Raw genomic sequence first — 20,787 nt, 5'->3', positions numbered from 1 at the left:
ATTCATCCTTTTATTCCCACCAAATACAATGCTGCCAGCATTATTATACTAGTCAGTTTCAGGGTGAGATTTGAACCCAAGTCTTCTTGATTCTAGAGCCTAAAATAATCCCATGATAACATGCCATATACAAATATATATTTTATATATATATATATATATAAAATCCATAAATATAAAATACGAGTATGCACAAATAGACACCATCGCTGAAAGTTACTGAGTTACTGGGAGAGTCTTCTTGTTAATATGAAGAACACACTCAGTATAAATGGACAGTAGAATCAAGATCAAAAGAAGTAGGACGGCAGAGGTAATCATTTGAGTAACCTGCATAAACAGGACCACATCCTAGAAAGCAAAGGCCTTATCAGATGTCTACAAGCCATTCTTGAATTTATAATTCCCCCTGGGGCTTAGGCATATCTGTAGGAATACATGAAACCACTGCCTCAATATTGCAAAACCAGGGCCAAGATATGATTCCAAGACAGAGGAGGGATGGCAGAAGAGGGAAATACGAAGGCAGGGCAGTATCAGTCATCTCTTCTGGAAGCTGGGGCTCAGACGCCTTAGGCAATTCCACTGATAATATCAATGAGAGTGACAATGAGTATCATTTAAAACACAGTATCTATGCCTTCCATATAAATCCTTTACAATATTTCTTCTCTAATCCCCATGACTTCATAAACAGTGACAAATAGAAAACAACTTACTAGAAATCGTTGCTGATGAGTGTTGGAAAACTTTCAGAAGAAGTGCAGTCATTCAACAAACATTTATTGAATGTCTACCATATGTTAAACTCAGAGTTCGGCACTGGAATTATTTGTATAATTAAAACATGATCCTTGTATTCTAGGAATTCAGTTTAGGGCAGCCATGACAAAAAGGCTTCATCTTCTGAGGTTGTATCTAAATTTTTCAGGAAAGAGTTGCACCAGCTGTTAGCAATTTCTGTCCTGGGCACTGGGTCAGGAACCAGCAGCACGTACACCATATATTTCATATTCCTTGAAATATGCTAATCTACTTGTCCCTGTGGATGGTGGTGGATCTTCCAGAAGGCCATAAGAATTTGAGCTGGGAAGTTCTTGAGTTCAAAAATAGGATGCCCCACGGAGTCCGATTGAGAAGGGGAAAAATATCATTCAAACAACAGATGGTAGTCTGGTGGGCTGTCCCTCTGTCCACAGGGTTCCTGCAGCAACTCGCCCCCTGAAACAGTGATAATTTCCTCCTAAAAGGAAAAAAAAACGGAAAACTCACTTATAATCAAAAAAAGGAAATAAAGGTCCACCAGAGAGAGACCAGTTCGAGATAGAAAGACTAAGAATATGTATCTGCCTCCTCTGCATTCAAATTTATAGAAATGGCAGGGAAAATTTGCTTTTAAAAAGAAATAAATCCATAAAAGCATGGGAAAATAAGAAGGAGGACCACCAACAGAACAAAAATGTTGGCGAACACTTGAAAACCAAAGGCAATACAGGATGAGATTGTCAGAGGAGTGAATGTGGGGCAGGGGCAAGAACAAGTGTCAGTGGGACAGGCTGGGGAACTCCAGGTGGCAGAGGGCTCTGCCTCAGGCAGGTCAGGAAGTGAGGAGAGGCACGCAGTTCCTTGGGAAACCAAAGAGATCCAACTAGTTCAGACATCTCCACGCCCAAGGATGAACTACTCACCGTCAATTCCGTCCCTCACTTCATGAACAGACTGGATTTGGGAAACAGGGACTATATCCACGGATGAATAAACAGGAATTTCAAAGTTCAAAGATCCCCTCAAAGCCCCAAATTTATAAACATTTAAGGAAGATCATAACCATAAAAGAAAGATGCCAAACTCAACAATCGAAATGACTCCCAAGAAAATATCAGGTTTATAAAGCAAACAGAAAGAGTCTTTAAGAGATGCGTATTAATCTCCTCACTGGAATAAGAAGATAAATCGTCCATGAAACAAGAATGGACTATTATAAAATAGAAGAACCAGTTAAAAAACCTGGAAATGAAAGGAATGCCCATTTAAGTTAAAAAAATTTTTTTCAGTGGAAGACCTGGAGAGTAGAATGGACGTAACTAAAGAGCAATTTAGTCGCCAGAAGAATTGACACATCAATAAGAAAGAGACATCTAAGGAGAAAGATGGACAAAAGACATTAACACAACTCACAGAAGAAATCCAAGTGGCCATTGAACACATGAAAAAATCCTCAGCATCAGTGGTAATCAGAGGAATACAAGCTAAACAACAGTGAGATACACTGCCCATCTTATAGGAAAACATTAAAATGACTGATAATCCCCAGTATTGGCAGCAGTGTGGGGAAACAGCCTCATAGAGTTTGGGAAGAAGCATGAATTGGCGCTACATTTCTGGAGGGCAATCTGGCAGATCTTTTCAAAATAAAATGTGCTTAGTCTTCTATCCAGCAATTCCAGTTTGAGGGATCCATCCCAGAGAAAGACTTGCACATGTGCCCAAAGTGACACATGCAAGCAAGTCTCTGCAGCACTGTTTGCGATCACGAAAACCTGGAAGCTACATAAGTGACAAGCAAGAGGAGGATGGAGCACGAAACTGTAAGATACATCCACACCAAGGATGCGGTGCATGCACGGACATGAAAAGATCCCACAGGTGTATGTCATAACAGCCAGCATGTCCTGACAGCTTACAAATGTCAGGTGTGTTGTTTTAGTGCTTTACACAGTGATATCTTATTGAAACCTCCCAGTGACCCTGAGAGGTGAGTCCTATTCTTAAACCTACCTTACTGAGGAGGAGACTAAGGTCCCAAATTTGAATAGTTGCCCAAAGTCACACACAGTAATGAAGTTGGGATTTAAAACTTGGCAGCCCGATCTCGGGGACCATGGTTTCAAAAAATACATTCTATGAAATATTAAGCAAGTTTTAAAAAATCCAATTGCTAAGCTCTTGGTAAAGGATTATCCAATTTGTGTGAAAAATAACAAAACTATGGACATACATTTTGTTATATGCATAACAAAAAAATTCATGTACATAAATTTCTACATTAATGCCCAGGAAATACCTGGATAGGGAAACAGCAGACTGGTAATTCAAGATGGAGGATAAAAATGGGGGCTTGAAATGAACGAGACTTTCGCTTTGTACTGTATTTGATTTTTCTTAGAATGAAATCATAAATTAATTGTGTAATTAAAATGTTAATTTATAAAAGCTGACCACCAGATCTACACAGGGGCATAGACAAGATCTCTCTTCAGTGTTAGAAACTCAGTTGCCAGCCTCAGACCCTACATTTGGGAGAGGGTAAAGACCTCCAAAGACATCTGGTCTAGCCTTCCTATGCAGGAACCTGTCCATAGCATCTCTGAGAGACGGACATTCACCCTTCCAGGGACAAGGAGATCATCACTGCTAAGCAGCTTGTATTGGACAGAGAGAGCACACAACGCAGCTTAGAGGAACAAGCATAAGCTTTAGACGCAGACAGCCTGGGGCTTATCTCCTGGATCTAGCTGGTACCAGCCATGAAAACTTAGACAAGTTACTCAAACTCCCTGACCTTGGTTTCCTGATCTATGAAATGGGACTAATATGCCTCCCTCCCAGAGCCATGGTGAAGATTAAATGAGAACACGGATGAGAGCAACAGGCAGAGCGATCGACACAGAGAGGGTACCAATATCCACGCACCCCTCCTTCCTCTTTCCTATAGTTGTTAGAAGGCTCTTCCTGATGCAAGTAGAAATCTGCTTTGATCCTGGTTAGCCTAGTTTTCTGAGCAGTCCTCTCCTCCCAGCATCTAGGTATTTGTAATTGGGGGTTTTCTATGTGCTTTACTTATAAGTTCAAGTTAAGAGCTGCCCTAGAGCCCTGGGGACATCCATGAAGAAAACGTAATACAAATCCAAGAGTCTCTGTTATAGCAAAAGCCCAGTGAGGCGGTCAAGTAATGCTGTGAACATTTCTACGCCTGCAAAGCTCAGGGAGATGGGGGACCCCTGAGCTGCCACAGCTCTGTCTCCCGGAATCCTGAGCCGCCCCCCGCTTCCGGGTCACTGAGCTTCACCTCTGGCTTTCTCCCAGTTACTACTAATGCCAACAGCCACATTAACACAAAAGTTGTTTCTTTTTATACACATCGTTTGGAAGAAAACATCTTTCACAATGAGAGGTCCACGACAGGGGACCAAATAAGAAAAAGAGTTGTGGGAAACAAGAACATGCATACATACCACTTCACAGTTGGCGCCGTTATGTACATCCCCCCATTTAACACTCACAGGATCTGAGTTAAGTATTATTTACATCCATTTGCCCGGTTAGCAAACTAAAGCTCAGTGAGACTAAGGAAGCTGCCTGAGGTCACACACACACTAAGTGGCAAAGCTATCGTTGGAACAAGAGGCATTGTAACTGAAAAGCTTCTCTAACCACAGGGTTGCCTGCCCAGCTAACTTGACGAAGCTGTTGAAGGCCTGCCTAGAATGTCCTCAAGAGGGACACCCTGGAAAAAGCTGGGGCTGAGACATGGGCTGGGACAGAAGGCAGGTCAACCAGCCCCTAAGTGTTGACAGCAGGCAGCACTCAGGTACTCAAGGTGAGAAGCGGCTTGGAGACGGGCGTTTGAGGTGCCCGCATGAGTAGAGGGTCAGCCAGAGAAGAGCAGTGGCCCCAGAGCCTGGTCTAGACCACCTCTTGTCTCTTCTACCAGCATGGTCTAGATCCCTGTGACCCTAAGGACCTTCTGGGGCTGCTTGCTCACTCTCCATCCCCATCTCTTAGAATGCCCACAGCCTGCCTCTCCCTGCCCACCCCCATCAGCACCCCTAAGAGAGATACCTTGTGGAAATCAATGAGATCCGTGAGCGTTGCATGGCGATTGGGGTCCACTCCCAAGAAGCTGTAAAAATCCCCAGAGGCATCCACGAGAAAATGCTTGAACCCTTTCTGCAGGCGGTAGGAGAGGGTGTAACCCCAGATTTTCTCACTGACCCGGACCAGAAATGCGCCCTCAGTCATGTTCTCAAGGAGATCTTCAGCATCTTCTCGGCTGATAATTCCTGGTTTTTTTAAAAAAAGAAACAAGTCAGCAGATTCTGCAACCCCTTCCCCAGCCAGCTACCCTCCCCAGATCATTCCTGCCCCTCAGCCTTGGTCAAAGGTCTAGAGAAGGGAGGGGCCTCAGGAGCTGTCCAGCACTTCACTTATTCTACTGAGGAGACACCTTGGCCCGGAGCAACTAGCAGTGAGCCTGGGGACAGAGTTGCTACTCGGACCCCAATCTAGCAAGCTTTCCCCCAAATTAAGCCACACTAATTTGGATTAATTGGGTAAAACTGGGTAAGCAAAGAATTAGTAATGAGCTGGAATTATAGCACCTATCGATTACAAATACAAGTCAACAAGAATTGCCCTGTGGAGAGTCTTAAGAGTACTGCTTTAATGACCAGACCGGAATGACTTACGATTACTGCCTCGGTTATCTCTCTGGTACCCATGAGTGAGCACCTGAAAACAGTATTTCCTCTTAAGAAGTAAAAAGACTTCCTCTGTCTACCTGTGGACACCAGGCAAACAGTTTCTTAATAGGGGCACATAATTAAGCTCCACTTCGGCTCAAAGAACAAAACGTCCTCAGGTTCTGCAGTCCTACACAATGTGATTTCACCACAGTTAGGAGAGTCAGGTCTGACCTTGGAGGTGTTTGTACATCAGGGTCAATCCCCCAAAAGGCTCTTCAGGAGCTGCTCTCCTCTAGGGAGTGAACGAGAGGCCATGTGTCTGGTAGGTCAGGCTCTAGAGGGGGCGGCGGTGGGAAGAGGAGGGGTGTCAGGAGACCTAGATGACCTGCCCACCTCTGCCCTCACCTGCGCATGGGACCTTCAGCCAAGCCCTCAACTTCCCCAGTGTTCTTTGACGTTTACGTGGCAATCTTAATCTACCTACTTCAAGGGCGCATCACGACTTTCAAGTGAGACCAAGAATTGAAACTAATTTCATAAACAGAAGAGCTATAGAAATGTGGGCTCCTGCTCTCAGCTGTTATTTGGGGGAAAGGTAAATTGCAACACAATGTCCTCTTACACACCTACTTGTTTGCCATCTGCATTCATTCAGCGGGATTATTTATTGCCAGTCACATAGCAGAGGGTAGAAGGTAGATGGGCTGCTCATCATCATGACCCTGAAGGCACTGCACGCTGTGACTCCCCCGCACTGCACCCCTGGTGCCATTGCCATGCTTCACTGTAGGGACACTCCCTTCCCATATCCTTCCTACTTAACAGGAGGTGTGGCAGGACTTCCTTGTGCCCAAAGCAGAGGACACAGAAGCAACCACACTGTCACATGTCCCCCTTTTAAGACAGCCAACACAAATGGGGGCCACCTCTTTCCTCCTTGCCCAGGACTTACCAAGAGGCAATCAAGCCAGCCACCCGCTCCCCAACCAGGCTGTATAAGCAGAAAACCAGGGAGAGAGAAGGAGAGAAGAGGGTGGGAAGCACTCCCACCGCGGGGTGCCCGAAGAATCACACATTACGTGCCATGCAGGAGGGAGGATGCTCCTTGGATGGCCTCGGTGGTTTCAGCCAGAGAGGCAGGGACAGCCAAAAGAGGACCAGCCAAAAGGGCACGCCCAGGGTTTGTCAGAAGACTCAGCACTGTCCCCCACCCTCCTCCCTGGCCCAATACCAGAGGACCTAGACCCTAAAGGTGTCTAGGGCAAGGAGGTAAGTAAGGGGAAACAGAGATGGAGCCAAGGGCTGTGAGGAAGAAGGACCAGAAGATGTCACCTCTGTCCCAACTCCAAGTACCTCAAGCTGAAGCCCAGCCTAGACTTGGGAGTTGGAGAGGAGGGGAGTGTTACAATGGGCGGAGGACTGAACAAACTTAAATATGACCTGACTTTTTAATACGCAAAAGTGACCAGTAACCCCAAAATGACAATGCCATGCATCTCTGCCATCTAAAACCCTTGAAGGGCTTCCCACTGACCTCCGTCTGGCAGAGGCTGGCTCAGGAACAACGGACACCAGGCTCTGAATGCCCGATTTGTCCCAGCTGACCCTGAATCCTCATTGAAGGATTCCTCTTTTCTCCCAGGAATCACAGGCTGCTGGTCACCTACACTCTACCTTTGTGTGGGTTAGAAAAAGATGTCCCTCTGGGTGATTGAACTAGAAAAAGGTGCCTCCCTGGGCCAAAATGGCTAAGCTCACTTTTCTGTATTTCAATCCATTCTCCCCCAAACTAGCCCCCTTGGCTTCCCTTTATTCAGTGTACAACTTGCTTAACCCCGTCAGGAAATCATTTTTATCCCAGGAGGCTCCTAGAACGTCCCACCTCTGGACTTTTATAACCTTCTGTCCAAACTCTACGGTATATTAGTAAAGTGGCTGGGAATAGCTCAAGGACAGAGCCTGTGATGGCCGTGGGAGTGTTCTGTTCAGCCTCCCTTACAGAGAGACCCTGCTTCAAGGAGCAGCAATGCTGGTGAGCTGACAGCCTCCAGCTGCTAGTCCTTCAGGATCCACTGTGCACAGGGGGTACTATGTGCCTGACTCGGACAAGGGGTACTATGACGGAGCCCAAGGGGTACCAGAGCTGCCATGCCTACCCAATGTGGGACTCCTCTAGCAAGCAGTCTTTCCTCAAGAGCTTCCCATCAACCTGACCAAGATGTTCTCTGAGCTGCACTCCCATATCAGGTTCTTCCTCCCAATAATCTGTCCTTCCTTCCCTCTGCTCCTTCACAGGTGTCAGACCTGTACCATATTCAGAAGACTCTCCCCATCTGTCCTGCTCTGTCTCCCCTTTATCCTTCACAGACATTTTCTCCAATAAAGCTCTTGGACTTCTGCTTCTGGAAGACCCGAACAGACACAGAAATCTTATCTTTGTATTCCAAGTGCCTGGAATGTTGGGGGCTTGTTTGGAGCAGTGATCGTGCACATGGACTAAAATCACAGCTCAAGGACTTGATCAATAGGTGGCTTTGGGGAGGTCACTTAAGCCCCTCTGAAACCCAGTTCAGTGACCTCATCTATTAAGTGGTACTGATTATAACACCTACATCATACGGTTGTTTGAGAATTCATTACGTTAAGGCATAAATGTGCTTATCACACATGTGAATGTGCCTGAGAACATAATGACTACCCGATACAATGTAACTCATTTGCACTGGATACACTGAGTACACTACACACATGCTAGTGTTGGATGTTACCTTGAGCTGGTAGCAGCGATGGTCATAGTACTGCCAAGCTGTGCTGCTCACTACCCGCACGCACAGTCCTCTCAAACAGAGGCTGCTGAAGGTGACTTCCTCTGAAGGGGACCACTTGGGTCCCTGGGCCCCAGCCTGGGATATTCCTGGGAGACTCTCCAGGTATCTCAAATAGTAAGCATCTGTGAACTCTGCCCCCTCTTTGATACCTACCTGGGGATCAGAATTGTAATTTGGCCCAAGACCAAAGGTGATACAGCCTCATAGTTCAGGATGGCAAAGAATTTCACAGAAAACCTGACTCCTAAGAGAGTTAATTGGTGGCTGAGGGCCGTGTAGGATGATGGTGAGGAGAGGCTGTTAGGTTTTCCTGCCCCGTTCACTCTGCTCTCCATCGCTCTCTCTCTTCTGGATCACCTCGAAGCCAAGTGTACTAGGAATTCGCATTAATCATATCCCATCCCATCCCACCTCCTCTCTGAAATACTCTACAACCTCCTGGCCAGGGAAAGAGGGGAGGGCCTCACCCCACCACTTCTGGCTGGGGAGTGAGCTTACCGTTGGGATCATGGAAGCTTTCTAACTCTGCTAATGACTAGGATCTTCTGCTGAGGGGGATGGCCTTACCAGACGATGTTCCAGGGTAAGTTGCTCTGGAATGATTATTGGAGTATGCAGCTACACGTTCTTTCTGAGCCAATTCTCACCCCCAGACAATAGGAAATGTAGTTTTTCCAGAAACACTTTCTCTCCATCCTTCCTTCCTTCCTTCCTTCCTTTTTTCCTTTTTCCTTCCTCCCTTCAGTAAACATTCATCAAGAACTCTCTAGGAACCAGGTCCCATGCTGGGCACCTGGGAGTCAGTATTAAATGAGAAACAATTCCTGCCTTCCAGAATCTCTGACTCTGGACTGAAATCAAGATTAGCAAATTTTTTTTAAGAGCGGGCGGGGGAGGGGTGGTGCTCGCTGTAACTAGTGGCGATAAAGGCTATAGGGCGTGGGCTCAGGGAGGCGACCCACCCAGCCCTGGAGCCCAGGGATGGAAGCTCCAGTTAGACTGAAAACAAAAAGGTTAAAACAGAGAGGCAAGGAAAGGAGGGCAGTTTGCAAAAGGAACGAGCAGGCGATTCTTCGTGGCTGGAGGGAAGGCTGAAGTAGGAGCTGGGGGGAATTCCCTGGCGGTCCAGTGGTCAGGTCTCTGCACTTTCACTGCTGAGGGCTCCGGTTCAATCCCTGGTTGGGGAACTAAGATCCCGCAAGCTGCGCAGCGCAGCCAAAAATTAATGAACTGTTTTAAAAAGTAGGAGCTGGGCAGTGGCAAGATGTGTAGAGGCTGGCAAGGGTCAGGCCCCAAAGTGCTCTCCATACCATTAAAAAGGATTATGGACTTAATTCTGAGGGCAACGGGGAGCTACTGATCTTCCCTAAACAGAAGAATGTGAGAATGTTCAAGGGTGGAAAATGGATTGAAAGGTATGGATTGGAGTCATACAAGCCAGGGATTTCAACTCACTGAGGGCTTTTTCACCTAAGTGTTGCTTCACAGCTCCATTTCCACAGTTGTGACATTGGTATCCAGCTCCCAAGCCACTAGGCTACCAGAAACGGTTTCTGTTTTGAAGCAGAAAGGCAAAAGGATACACCAAGGGTCACATGAGAGGCCTTCTATCAAAGCCAGCACTGGGCAGTATCTGGGGACTCAGTGGCCCTCATCTCATTTAGCCTTCCTAACAACCCTACCATCATCAGTTCATAACTGAGGACACTGAAGGTCAGCAAGAGAAGTGACTTACCCAAGGTCACAGAGCTATTAAGTGGTGGAGCCAGAATTTGAACTCAAGTCCTCGGACTCCAAGTCCAGTGCTCTTTGCTCTACACCAAGTTATCTCATGCAGAGGACAGCAAGTGCTGTGAAAGACACAAGAAGGAGGAAATTAATGAGGCCTGTAGAAGTCAGGGCAGGATTTATAGAGGCAATGAAGGGGGATGGGAAGTGCACCTTGAAGGCTGGGTAGATGCTAGGTGAGCAGAAAGGAGTGACGATGAGGTGAGAGGAGAGAAGAAGGGGTAAGTGAGTGAAGCGTCACAGTGAAGACCAAGAATGACACAACCATGGGATATTTATATAAATGTGACATAAGTTTAATCTACATCTCAGGAGCTTAAGAGACATGGAGAATGGAATGAAAGGTCTAACACATGTATAAGCTGAATCCCAAAAAAGAGAGAGGAGAATGAAGAGGAGGGAATATTAGTCAAAGACACATAACAGTGAAATGGCACAAAGCTACTCAATGTCTCATTTTGTCAACCGGAGAGAAAAGGCAGATTACCTGCAAAGAATAAAAAATTAAACTGATGGTTGACTTCTCCACTGCAACAATAGAAGCCAGAGGACAATGAGATAATATTTTCAGAGTGCAGAGAAAAAAATAATGGTGTTTAATGAAACTCTTTCAAGGTGAAGGGGAAAATAAAGACGCCTTCAGAAAAAAAAATTTTGAGATTTGACTACTAAGAAAATTCTAGAGGATATACTTCAATTAGAAGAAATATAATCCTACACAGAGAATCTGAGATGCTAGAAGGAATGATGAGCATGGCTACTGTAGGTCAATTTAAAAATATATATTGACTTACATTAAAATTGTAAGTTCAACATTAGTGTATCTATAATTATAATTGGTAAAGTCAAGATTATACATGGTGTGAACAGAATACTGTATAGAAACTATATGTAAATTATTTGTCAGCATTTCATGCAAGTGTGATTATTTTCTAAGGCCCTTCTAGCTCTGGTTTTATGAAATATGTGAATGTAGTATTTTCATCAATAAAGTTTAATACGCTAAGCATTAGTTTAAAATTTGAATGAGAACAATGTTAGGTAGATATGAAGTTATTTACCACATGTTGTAATGATCATGTTTTGAATTGATTTCAATATGCAGTATTTGAAAAATGTCAATACATAAAGAAAAGGAAATGAGTGCAATTAAGTCAATATATTTTTAAAGCAATTTTTATAATTTAGCAGACATTGCATCTTAATATAAGTAACTATTAAAATCGTGTCCTTGTGAAAAAATAAATAAAAATATATATTGACTTACAAAATAATAATAATAATGGGTAATTTGAGGGTTTGAATAAGATAGAACTATAATACTGGACAACATCTTATCAGTTGAGAGAAGGGTGCTTGGAGTTTAAAAAATCTGTTTGTTTAGGAAGAGGGTAAAGATATATATTAACTTTATAATATATTAAGTATGCATGTTAAATCACCTGAATTAACCACTAAAAGATAGGCATTGTTGTTCTGTTGTTCTCCAACAACAGAAGTGGGAAAATGCAATGAGAAAAAAAATTTTTTTTTCAATGAAGTGTGAAACGAGCCAATAACTGAAAAATAAATACACTATAGTTCCGTTTATATTAAATTGAAAAACTCACAAAGCTAAACAGTCTAGTGTTTGGAGATCAATATATAAACAATACATGAAGCAAAGAAATGATGGACAAAATACTGAGGACAGGGATCGTATCTGGTGGAAGGAAGAGGGCTGCCTGGTGAGAAGCACACGGGCTTCCAAGGATTGGTGATGTTTCCACTCCTTAAGTTTTCATTCTGCCCTGCTTTTCACCAGGGTCAGCGGCAGAAGCAAACAGAGGTGTAACCTGGAAACTGAGGCAGAATCCCAGCATACAGATGGAGGCCCTTGATGGGGACTAAGGGGAACAGGGCACTGGACCTGAGCGGGCCCACAGGTCCCTGATGTGTCCAAGGCTTCTCGGGAGGTCAGAGGCAATCCGACTAACTGCAGCGCCCTCTATGGGGACACTGCCCAAAAAGACAGGGCCAAGGTCAGGGGACAGAGGCCCTTCAGGGCAGCAGCCCCCTTCCCCACGATTGCATCAGGCGAGGGTGAAAAGGTGGGGCAGGCAGATGGCAGCATGTACGCTGGCACAGCAAAGCAGCCCAGGCTCCCATCACCCCCACATTAACATCACAGGCAGGAGTTTGCAGCCAGCACACCTGTGAAGTGGAGCCAGTGCTCCTGACTTCTGTCTGTTACTGCACCTCGAGCACAATTCCCGAGCATTCTTCCTGCCACCTCGCCTAATCATCTCCCTGGATTCCACACACATGCTCTCAAACACCAACTACTCCACGTTCACTATCAAAATACTCAATATTTGCTCCATCAGTGCTAACCGGTGGCAGCCCCAGGAAAGGAAAGGCACTTTAAGCATACTTGCAAAAGACCCTCTGCTCTAATGGACCCATAAATCCACATGTTAGCAAATCCTAAAGCAGACCCGGGATTCAGTTCCCAACCCCTCTGCCACCTCCGTACCTCCGTCCCTGAAATCGTTAGCTTGGAATTGAACCTCAGTAACCAAATGAGCTCCTTTTATTTCTGTTAGAGCTTCTCCCTGAAAAGAAAGGCAGGCAGGCCAGACAGGACGTTTTACTTTTTATGGTCTCAATTTATCTGACATGCGTATTTCTTAAAGCTTTCACCAAAGCTACACCTCACCGGCCAACAACTCCTCCATTACCTTTCTCATTCATTTCTGTGACTTTCCTTCCCCTTTCTTATTGCCGTACTTTCCAGATGGTATCATTAAGGGAGCTGGAATTATTAATCGCTTCATTCTCAACAGTTTCTCAGAGCATCCTAAAGCCACACAGATTGTGATGAATGAGTTCAAATGCCTTCATTTTTTATAACTCCAAATGAAATTTAGCCACAGTTAACTGCTGAGACGAGTGTTTCTCTGGACAAGCATCTTGGTTCCAGATATATTATGCACAAGAGGCACCATCCCACGCCCATGACTGCCTGCTCCAAGCTGACATGCCAGGTTCAAATCACTGATGCCGCTGTTCATGACATTGTTGCAACCACCCAGCAAAACGACTTGTGAAACTGGCTACACAAGGATCCTGTGTAGCACTAACCTCAACTGGAAGCATAAATTCATTATTTGATTCACGCCAGTCTCACTTACTGTGAGTTCCACTAGGCCAGTTATTTTCCTCAATATGGTGGACATAATTGGTCTTGCCCACTCAGGACCATTTGCCCTTCTTCTGGCAAGGGAATGGTGAGCTTCCTTTGTGAGGCCACACCATCCCACTCGGTCTATACAGTTGCAACGGGATAGACTCTTCCCTGCTCTGGGGATGGTCATGTGACTCAAGCCTAGCCAATCAGAGAGCTCATCCCTCTGGCCATGGTGATTGGTTCAGGAGTGGGCATGTGACCAAACCAGAGCCAACAAGGCAGAATAATGGGACTAATACCAGAAATTATTTGAGAGAAAAGTATGCCCTATCTTCTGTTGGATTCGAACCTAGGAGAATGAACGCACACATGCAACCACAGGCTGATGCATTGCTTGAGAATAAAAACAACATGGAGAGCAACAGAGCTGAGCGATGGAGAGAGGCCAGTTGCTAAAAACTTAAGCTCCCTGGATCAAGCAAAGCCTGAAGCTGGCCTGATGTTTGGGTTTTTCCAGTCACATAAGCCAATAAATTCTCTTTTGAGGATACCAGTACGATTATTTTTCTGTTAATTGCAAGTGAATGTAAGCCATTCGGGGAGGGAAGTTGTCAGTTTTGTTCACCACCACATGCCCTGTACTTAGTACAGTGTCTCACAGACAACAGAAGCTTAATATTAATAATCAACAAATGATTTAACTGCCTTACACAGGGAGCCTGCTCCCTGGTGCCCCTGCCCAGGGAATTCAACAACCCCAAACTCTGACAACTCCCTGTTTTACTGCATTTACTCCATGAGGACTCCATTTATTGCATTTATTGTGGAGACTGGGATAGCATCCCTCAGGAAGTCTATGGGAGGCGGCCCCAGCTGCACGAGGAGCAGACACTTGCCCCAGCCAAGAATAAGGCATGGCAGCTGAAACAGCTGTCCCTACGGCCCAGAGATGGCTGGATGTCTCCTAAAGGAACAGCCATCTCTTCATCCTCAAGGAGACATCCTGGACTGGAAAGGAACTGACTCTCCTGGGCACTGCGTGCCCCAGGGCAGTTTCTTAACCTTTGGAGCCTCTAGTTCCTTACCTTGAGATGGCAGCAATGCCACAGTGCGTCACAGATAGGAGCATGGACTGTGGAGCCAGACCACCAGGGTTTGAATCCCACCACCCCCACTTACTAACAGTGAACCGCAGGCAAGTGGCATCACTTCTCTATGCCTCAGTTTCCTCATCTGTGAAACGGGGCTAATGCTAGTAGCAAGCACACAGTGTTAGTATGAGCATCAAAGAAGTTAAAGTATGTGATGTGCTTAGAAGAGGGCCCCACATACTGTAAGCACCATGGACCTAACTGCTAGTATTATTACCTCTTCCAGAAAGTTGTGCAAAGGGTAAATGACATACTGGATGTTCGATATTTACTGGACACAAAGCTAGCACAAAGGAAATGGTCACTGAATTACCAGGTAAAACATAAAAGCCAGTGTGAGCCCACACGAGGCCAACCAACCACACTTTGTGGATATAGACCAGTGCACACCTGACGGAGGAGTGGTACCAGGTCAGGTACCCCCTGCCCAGGGATGCCACCAGTCCAAGTGGTGCCTCTGGGCACCTCCACAGCCCCATGCAGGGGACAGGGCCTGGAAGCAGGGAAGAAGGAGTTGATGATAACTTCATGAGATCAGAGAAATTATAGAAAAGTAAAAGTGCATTTTCTTTGTGCACTTAACTAAACTTGAAATGTGGCTACACAAATGTTGGTAATGCCTTACTGTCTGCAGGGGGCGGACAGCATATTTGTGACGATTACAGGAGAAAACACACGTTAATTGCAAGCCATGTTGATCCCCTGCAGGAAGTGTTTCCAGGAGGTTGAATCCTAAAGCAGGGGACACCCTCCTGCCCCGTGCACTCCCGGGGGGCTGATGAGGGGGAGTGTGAATCACAACACCCAAAAGCAGCATCACTATTTTAAACGAAAGCTGTAAGCAAATGACGCTGACACGTGAATGTATAAAGAACTTAAGTACTAAACAGAAGGTAATTTGGGTCTAATAAACTTTTTTTTTTTTTTTTTTTTTTACGGTACGCGGGCCTCTCACTGTTGTGGCCTCTCCCGTTGCGGAGCACAGGCTCCGGACGCGCAGGCTCAGCAGCCATGGCTCACGGGCCCAGCCGCTCCGCGGCATGTGGGATCTTCCCGGACTGGGGCACGAACCCGTGTCCGCTGCATCGGCAGGCGGACTCTCAACCACTGCGCCACCAGGGAAGCCCCGGGTCTAATAAACTTTTAATAATTAAGCATAAGTGTTACATAAGTCATTTCCAGAAAGCTTCTCAACTACTGTAGTGACCATACTTTACTCTCTAGCAAGTGTCAAAGCCGCCATATTTGTTTCTCAGATAAACAGAGAAAGCAGAGCTCACAGTAGGAAGGGGTGGGAGAGAAAAGTCGTGTCATCTGATCTAATCCCCATCATACTGGACAACGCACGCTTTCACTGTCTTGACTGAAGAGCCATCTGGCCTCTGTTTACACATCCCAGCAGTGGGTGCTCCCAGCTCCTGGAGGTAGTTTATCCCATCTCAGGACAGCTAACTGCTAAAAAGATGATCAGACCGAACCAAAGCCAGCACCTTGTGATTTTCACCCAGTGTTCCATTGCTTGAGGCCGCTGACCTTGAGGACATTAGTGGTTTGAAGACACAGCAGCTGTGCCACCCACCCCAAGTCTTCCACCTCAACCCCATGCCTGTTGTCACAGAAATGTGAGGCCAAGGGCTCTGGCATGAGCTGGAGCCCTGGGTGCCAGGGCTGGGATGAGCTTGGGGCTGGGGACTGGTGGGAAACTAGACTACAGGTCCCAGAGCCAAAAAAACCTAACGGCAGTTTCCTGGGTCTAACCTATGATAGAAACTTCCCGGAGTTAGCAAGGTAGGAGGAATCTCTTGTAACCACCAGAAATACGATGAGACTGTCAGAAGTATATTAAATCAATTCCATCAACAGAAATCAAGTTTATTGTCACTCTGTGCTTCTATTTAATCCCGATAGAAAATAAAAAATCACTTCTATCAAATCCAAGCCATCTAGGTCCCCCAACCCCTGTCCCTTCCCACACATTTTAGTTACCACAGCTGTGCATCAGAGAACAATCTCAGCAAAACATCCAGACTAAAAGCGTTAGGTAGACAAGACACCAAGGGTCTGAAATCAGAAACACGGAATTATAGAGAGCAGAAAGGAAAGAGTTACAATCTTGGGAACACCATTACAGTCGATGCTTTCCTAAAGCGAAAAATAATTTCGCTCTCTTTGTAATCTTTTTTTGATACCCTATAGCCAGTGCACAATTCTTTTAAAAAGAAGGAAAAAGATTCCTTTATTTCTTAAGCAAGAACTTAAGAGAAAAGTAGGTCGACTGGCTGCTTCCTTTCTTCTTTAGAAATGCGTGCATTTGGGATCAGAGTTGGTGGAAAGTTTCCATTCCAGATTCTGCTCAGGAAAGGCAAATGAGCAATCTGACTTGACGAGATGGATCATGACATGCTAGTCATCCTTCCAAATGACCCACGTGTTACCCCTCACAGCTTTTAAAAAAATTTCAAGATGGGTATCATATTTAGAATGAAAAAAAATTCAGACTTTTACTTTTTGTGGGGAAGGCTAAATATGTACCATCTTCCTTTTGTGCACAGTCGTTTGATGTCATCACTCTCTTCACTTCCAAGTGAGAGCAGCGGCATACTCTCAGGGCATGCAGCCACATTTACATGCTTCAAACCCCGATATGCGTCTCCAAAGGCTACCGTGTTGATTTATTCCATGTAACAAGTGGAAGCATTTAGTGCAAGTTCTGAACACTTTATAAATACCATACATGTAATCCTTATAACACCACCACTGCTTTCTCTACCCCTGGTTTCTTCAGCTAGTCCTTGCTTCACATGGATGTGGTGCCCGGGTCCACACCACCCGGGTCCCCCATTCTGGCTGCCACCTCTCAACAGGTTCCAAAGCCTCACATAGTTTCCTATCCTTCCACTGATCTTGAAAGCCGAGGACAAGAGCCTAGCTGGCTCACTCTCTCCATCTCAGCCCCAGACACGCTAGCCCCTGAGAATGACCCCAAAGACCAAACAGGGCGCTCCCAGATTTCCCCTCAAGCTGGGCCAGGAGACCAGTGGCAGCTCTGCTCTGGAAGGCCCACGGATTGAGGAGGGGTGAGATTTAAGAGAAAGAACTCGGGCCGTGCGTAACAGAAGTTCAAGTGAATATACAGTAAGGGATTGTGGATCCAGAGGAGGCGCTTTTTCGCCCCAAGCTCCCTGCCTGGCTAGCAGCATATTCAAGGGGCCACCAGAGTGGAGGAAGAAAACCTGGGGTCCAGAGGCCCTACATCTTGTCCCAGCTCCCATGCTTACTGCTGGGTGAATAAGGGTGACTTCTCAAGCTCTCTGGTCATCAGCGTCTTCATCTGTAAAGGGCTAACCATGACCAGCTCGAGGAGGAGTTGAGAGCACCTGTGAGATGGTGCACGTCAAACCACTCTGCACGTCTACACAGCCAGGCAAACACACACGACTTCACGGCAGCAGCCAGTGATGAACACTGATCAGCCAGTTCAAGCCTTTCCTGCTCTGTGCAGCTCAGAGAGGATGTGCTGTCCCGGTGCATGCAGTTGTGGGGGACCGCGGCCGGGGGCAGCGAGCGAGACCCCATTCCCACTCAGCCCCGGCCTCCCCAGGCACAATCCTTCCCGCCTCCTAGGGGCTGCCGCCCTGCAGGACTCCTGGAAGGGTCATCCAGACGGGGTGCCCACTGCTGTGCCTCAGTTCCTGGACCGCAAACAACATCAGTAATAGGGACACAAATAAGGAGAAGAAGCACAACAGTCGCTGGGAGAAGAACACCTCGCTCCACAGCCCGCAGACTCCCGCCCGGGCGCCTGCTCTGCGGCCAGCCTCACTCCCTGGCCAGCCTTCCCCATTCTCCTGACCGCCTGAGAAAACTTTGGAGGTCCTGGGGCAATGCCAGCAGAATCACACTGCATCCCAGATGCTAAGGAGAGAAAGCTCTCAAGGGCCCTCGGGCCACCCATCTGAGGAGTCCAGTAGCCATCCTGCTGCCCAATAGTAGCTGCAACCACCTTTCTTCTATTGAAGTGAAATGTGTCTCTTTAGAACCCCCAGCCCCCGAGCCCCTTTAATAATCTCCCTTTCTCCACACAGGACTCCAGAGATTGGGGAGTAGTGGCTCTGTTCCCCCCTTCTGCAACACAAACATTTCCCCAAATAATCACTAACAATGCTATGACTTCTACGTTCTCCCCCCTCCCCCCTTCAAAGACATTCGGATGCGCTGTGGTCAAGAGCAAGGTGGACAAGGAACCTGAAGGGAGGGACCCAGCCTAGAACCCTGCAGCCCTGGGACCTTCAACACTCCTCTCCTCCACGTGTGCCCTGAAGTCGCAGCATGGGCAGGTAGGAAGCAGTGCCCATTCCACTTAGGAGCTCTGCTTTGCACGGAAAGCCACCCCCGGCTGCTGGACCCCCGCAGGCTGCACCATCCACATGGTGCTTGTCAGAAAAGGCGTGATGGGAACACCCCACCCGAATGCAGGACAGGCCATCAGGAGATCCACTCCGGAGCCCCAGCTCCACCACCCACTGCGCAGCCGGGAATCTGCCCCATCCACTCCCCGCCAAGCCCTAACTAAGGGCCAGTCTCAGACAGCCAGTGGGTTGCTGCCAGGACAATGAACCACGGACCAAGTGTGACTGTTTTCTAGACTGTTTTCTTTTCTCAGGAAAAGAAATGGGTTCTGACTGAGCCAGTGTTCAGACAGAGGATATTCTTAATAGTTTTAGATACATGGTGAAGTCCAAAAATAGATACTTTTTTCCCCCAACGTCAAGCTTATATGCACTAGCTTTTCCCAGGAGTATTTTTGTATACCAGAAGTCTCTCTTAGAACCACTGGAACATAACAATGAACCGAGGAGAAACGAGGAAGGACTTTAACATTTTCTCTCTCTCTTTAACAGAGGGGACTTTATCAAGAACCCTGTGGTCCCAGCGGGGAGCCAGTTCCTCCTTCCCTCCCGCTCTGTGCTCTGAGCCCACGTCCCCAAACTGTTTCCCCGGGGAGGTGGAGTCTCTAGTGGCCCACCTCAGCGCGTCAGCACTCACGCCAACGGCTCGTTATGGCGGACAGAGCGCATTGTTGGCTTGATCTTCATACGTATCCTGTGGAGTCAATGTTATCATCACAGATGGGGAATTTAAAGGACATACCCCAGGCCACAGAGCTGCGAGGTTCTAGAGGGGCCCCAGATCTTCAGACTCCTTGCCCACATCGCGCTTTGGATTACACCTCGACACATCCAAATAACGTTTGATAGAAGGGAAGAAAATAGAAGTCACAGCAGTCCTTTTTAACGTGCATCTAAAATCCATCTAAATTAACTAGGAAAGCTTTCCCCAGGAAAGAAAAGATTTATATTGGGATTGCGATCAATGGCATTATCGGCTCAAATTCTCCTCCCCTCCCTGTCTCCATACCCTTTGACGCATGGCTTTGCAGTTCCTCACACGAAAGGAGCAGAAGATTTTTCCCAGCGCCTCAACTCTGTGACGTATTGTGGCCAATGGCACGAGGTGAAAGTGACAGGGTGCTGGTTTGGAGGCTAGACTTCTGGAGCCTAGCATGCTGCCACGTGCTCTCTGGTTCCTGAGAAGAGCATGCCTGGGCTAGCCTGCCAGTCCCAGGAGGAGCCTGAGAGCTACACGGGGCAGAGCCGCCCCAGCGAAGACGCCCAGCCTAGACCAGCTGAGAGCAGAGCCCCAGCCAACTGGCAGCGGACTCCCTACCAGTTAGACTGTGGGGCAGAAGGTTTCCTCTCCTGGACAGATTAACATGGGGGAGTCCCACCAAGGATGCTGTAGGGAATTGCTACGTTGGAAGAGAAGTTGGACCATACCAGAAGTTCCAGACTTTGGGGTTTTAGGTATAAGTAAAAAGGGTGGAAACCAACATGGGGCTGCTCCCTTTTTGCTCTTCTGAGCAAAGGCAATATATAAAAAAAAAATACTGCTTACTATCACCATCAATTCATAAGACATAGGACATTTTAACACTAAAACTGAGGAGAGGATATCATCTTCGAGTACAACACAGTCCTTTTCAAGCAAAGATAGTTGGCCACCCTCCATATGTGAGCCTTTTCCTTTCATCTTGTCACAGATCAACGAAAACTTCGACACATAGCTCTCGTCCATGGACTAGCAACGTTCCTGCACGCTTTATGGTGGAACTGTGAGAAGAACACGAAATCAGTTACGTAAATTTCGAGACTTAAATCATGGTTCTGGGGCTTCCCTGGTGGTGCAGTGGTTGAGAGTCCGCCTGCCGATGCAGGGGACACGGGTTCGTGCCCCAGTCCGGGAGGATCCCACATGCCACGGAGCAGCTGGGCCCGTGAGCCATGGCCGCTGAGCCTGCACGTCCGGAGCCTGTGCTCCGCAGCGGG

At 46.8% G+C, this 20,787-nt stretch overlaps 1 protein-coding gene across 3 annotated transcripts in view; it reads right to left on the bottom strand.

The window, feature by feature from the left end:
* Positions 1-337: 337 nt before the first annotated feature.
* SH2D4B (SH2 domain containing 4B) overlaps positions 338-20,787 on the bottom strand; it is a gene marked incomplete at its 5' end in the record, with an annotated part of 80,350 nt that continues 59,900 nt past the window's right edge. For 2 of the 3 annotated variants that reach the window (XM_082673886.1, XM_082673884.1), the window contains 2 exons: positions 338-1,243; positions 4,843-5,063. In XM_082673886.1, the coding sequence (XP_082530012.1) occupies positions 1,151-1,243; positions 4,843-5,063 (314 nt within the window). In that variant the 3' untranslated portion in view covers positions 338-1,150. The remainder of the gene's footprint in view (positions 1,244-4,842; positions 5,064-20,787) is intronic. The other variant, XM_082673885.1, reaches the window with a different exon arrangement.

This window comes from Grampus griseus (assembly GCF_964374135.1).
Source record: "Grampus griseus genome assembly, chromosome: 16".
NCBI lineage: Eukaryota > Metazoa > Chordata > Mammalia > Artiodactyla > Delphinidae > Grampus > Grampus griseus.
This window is presented reverse-complemented; position numbering and strand designations above follow the sequence as displayed.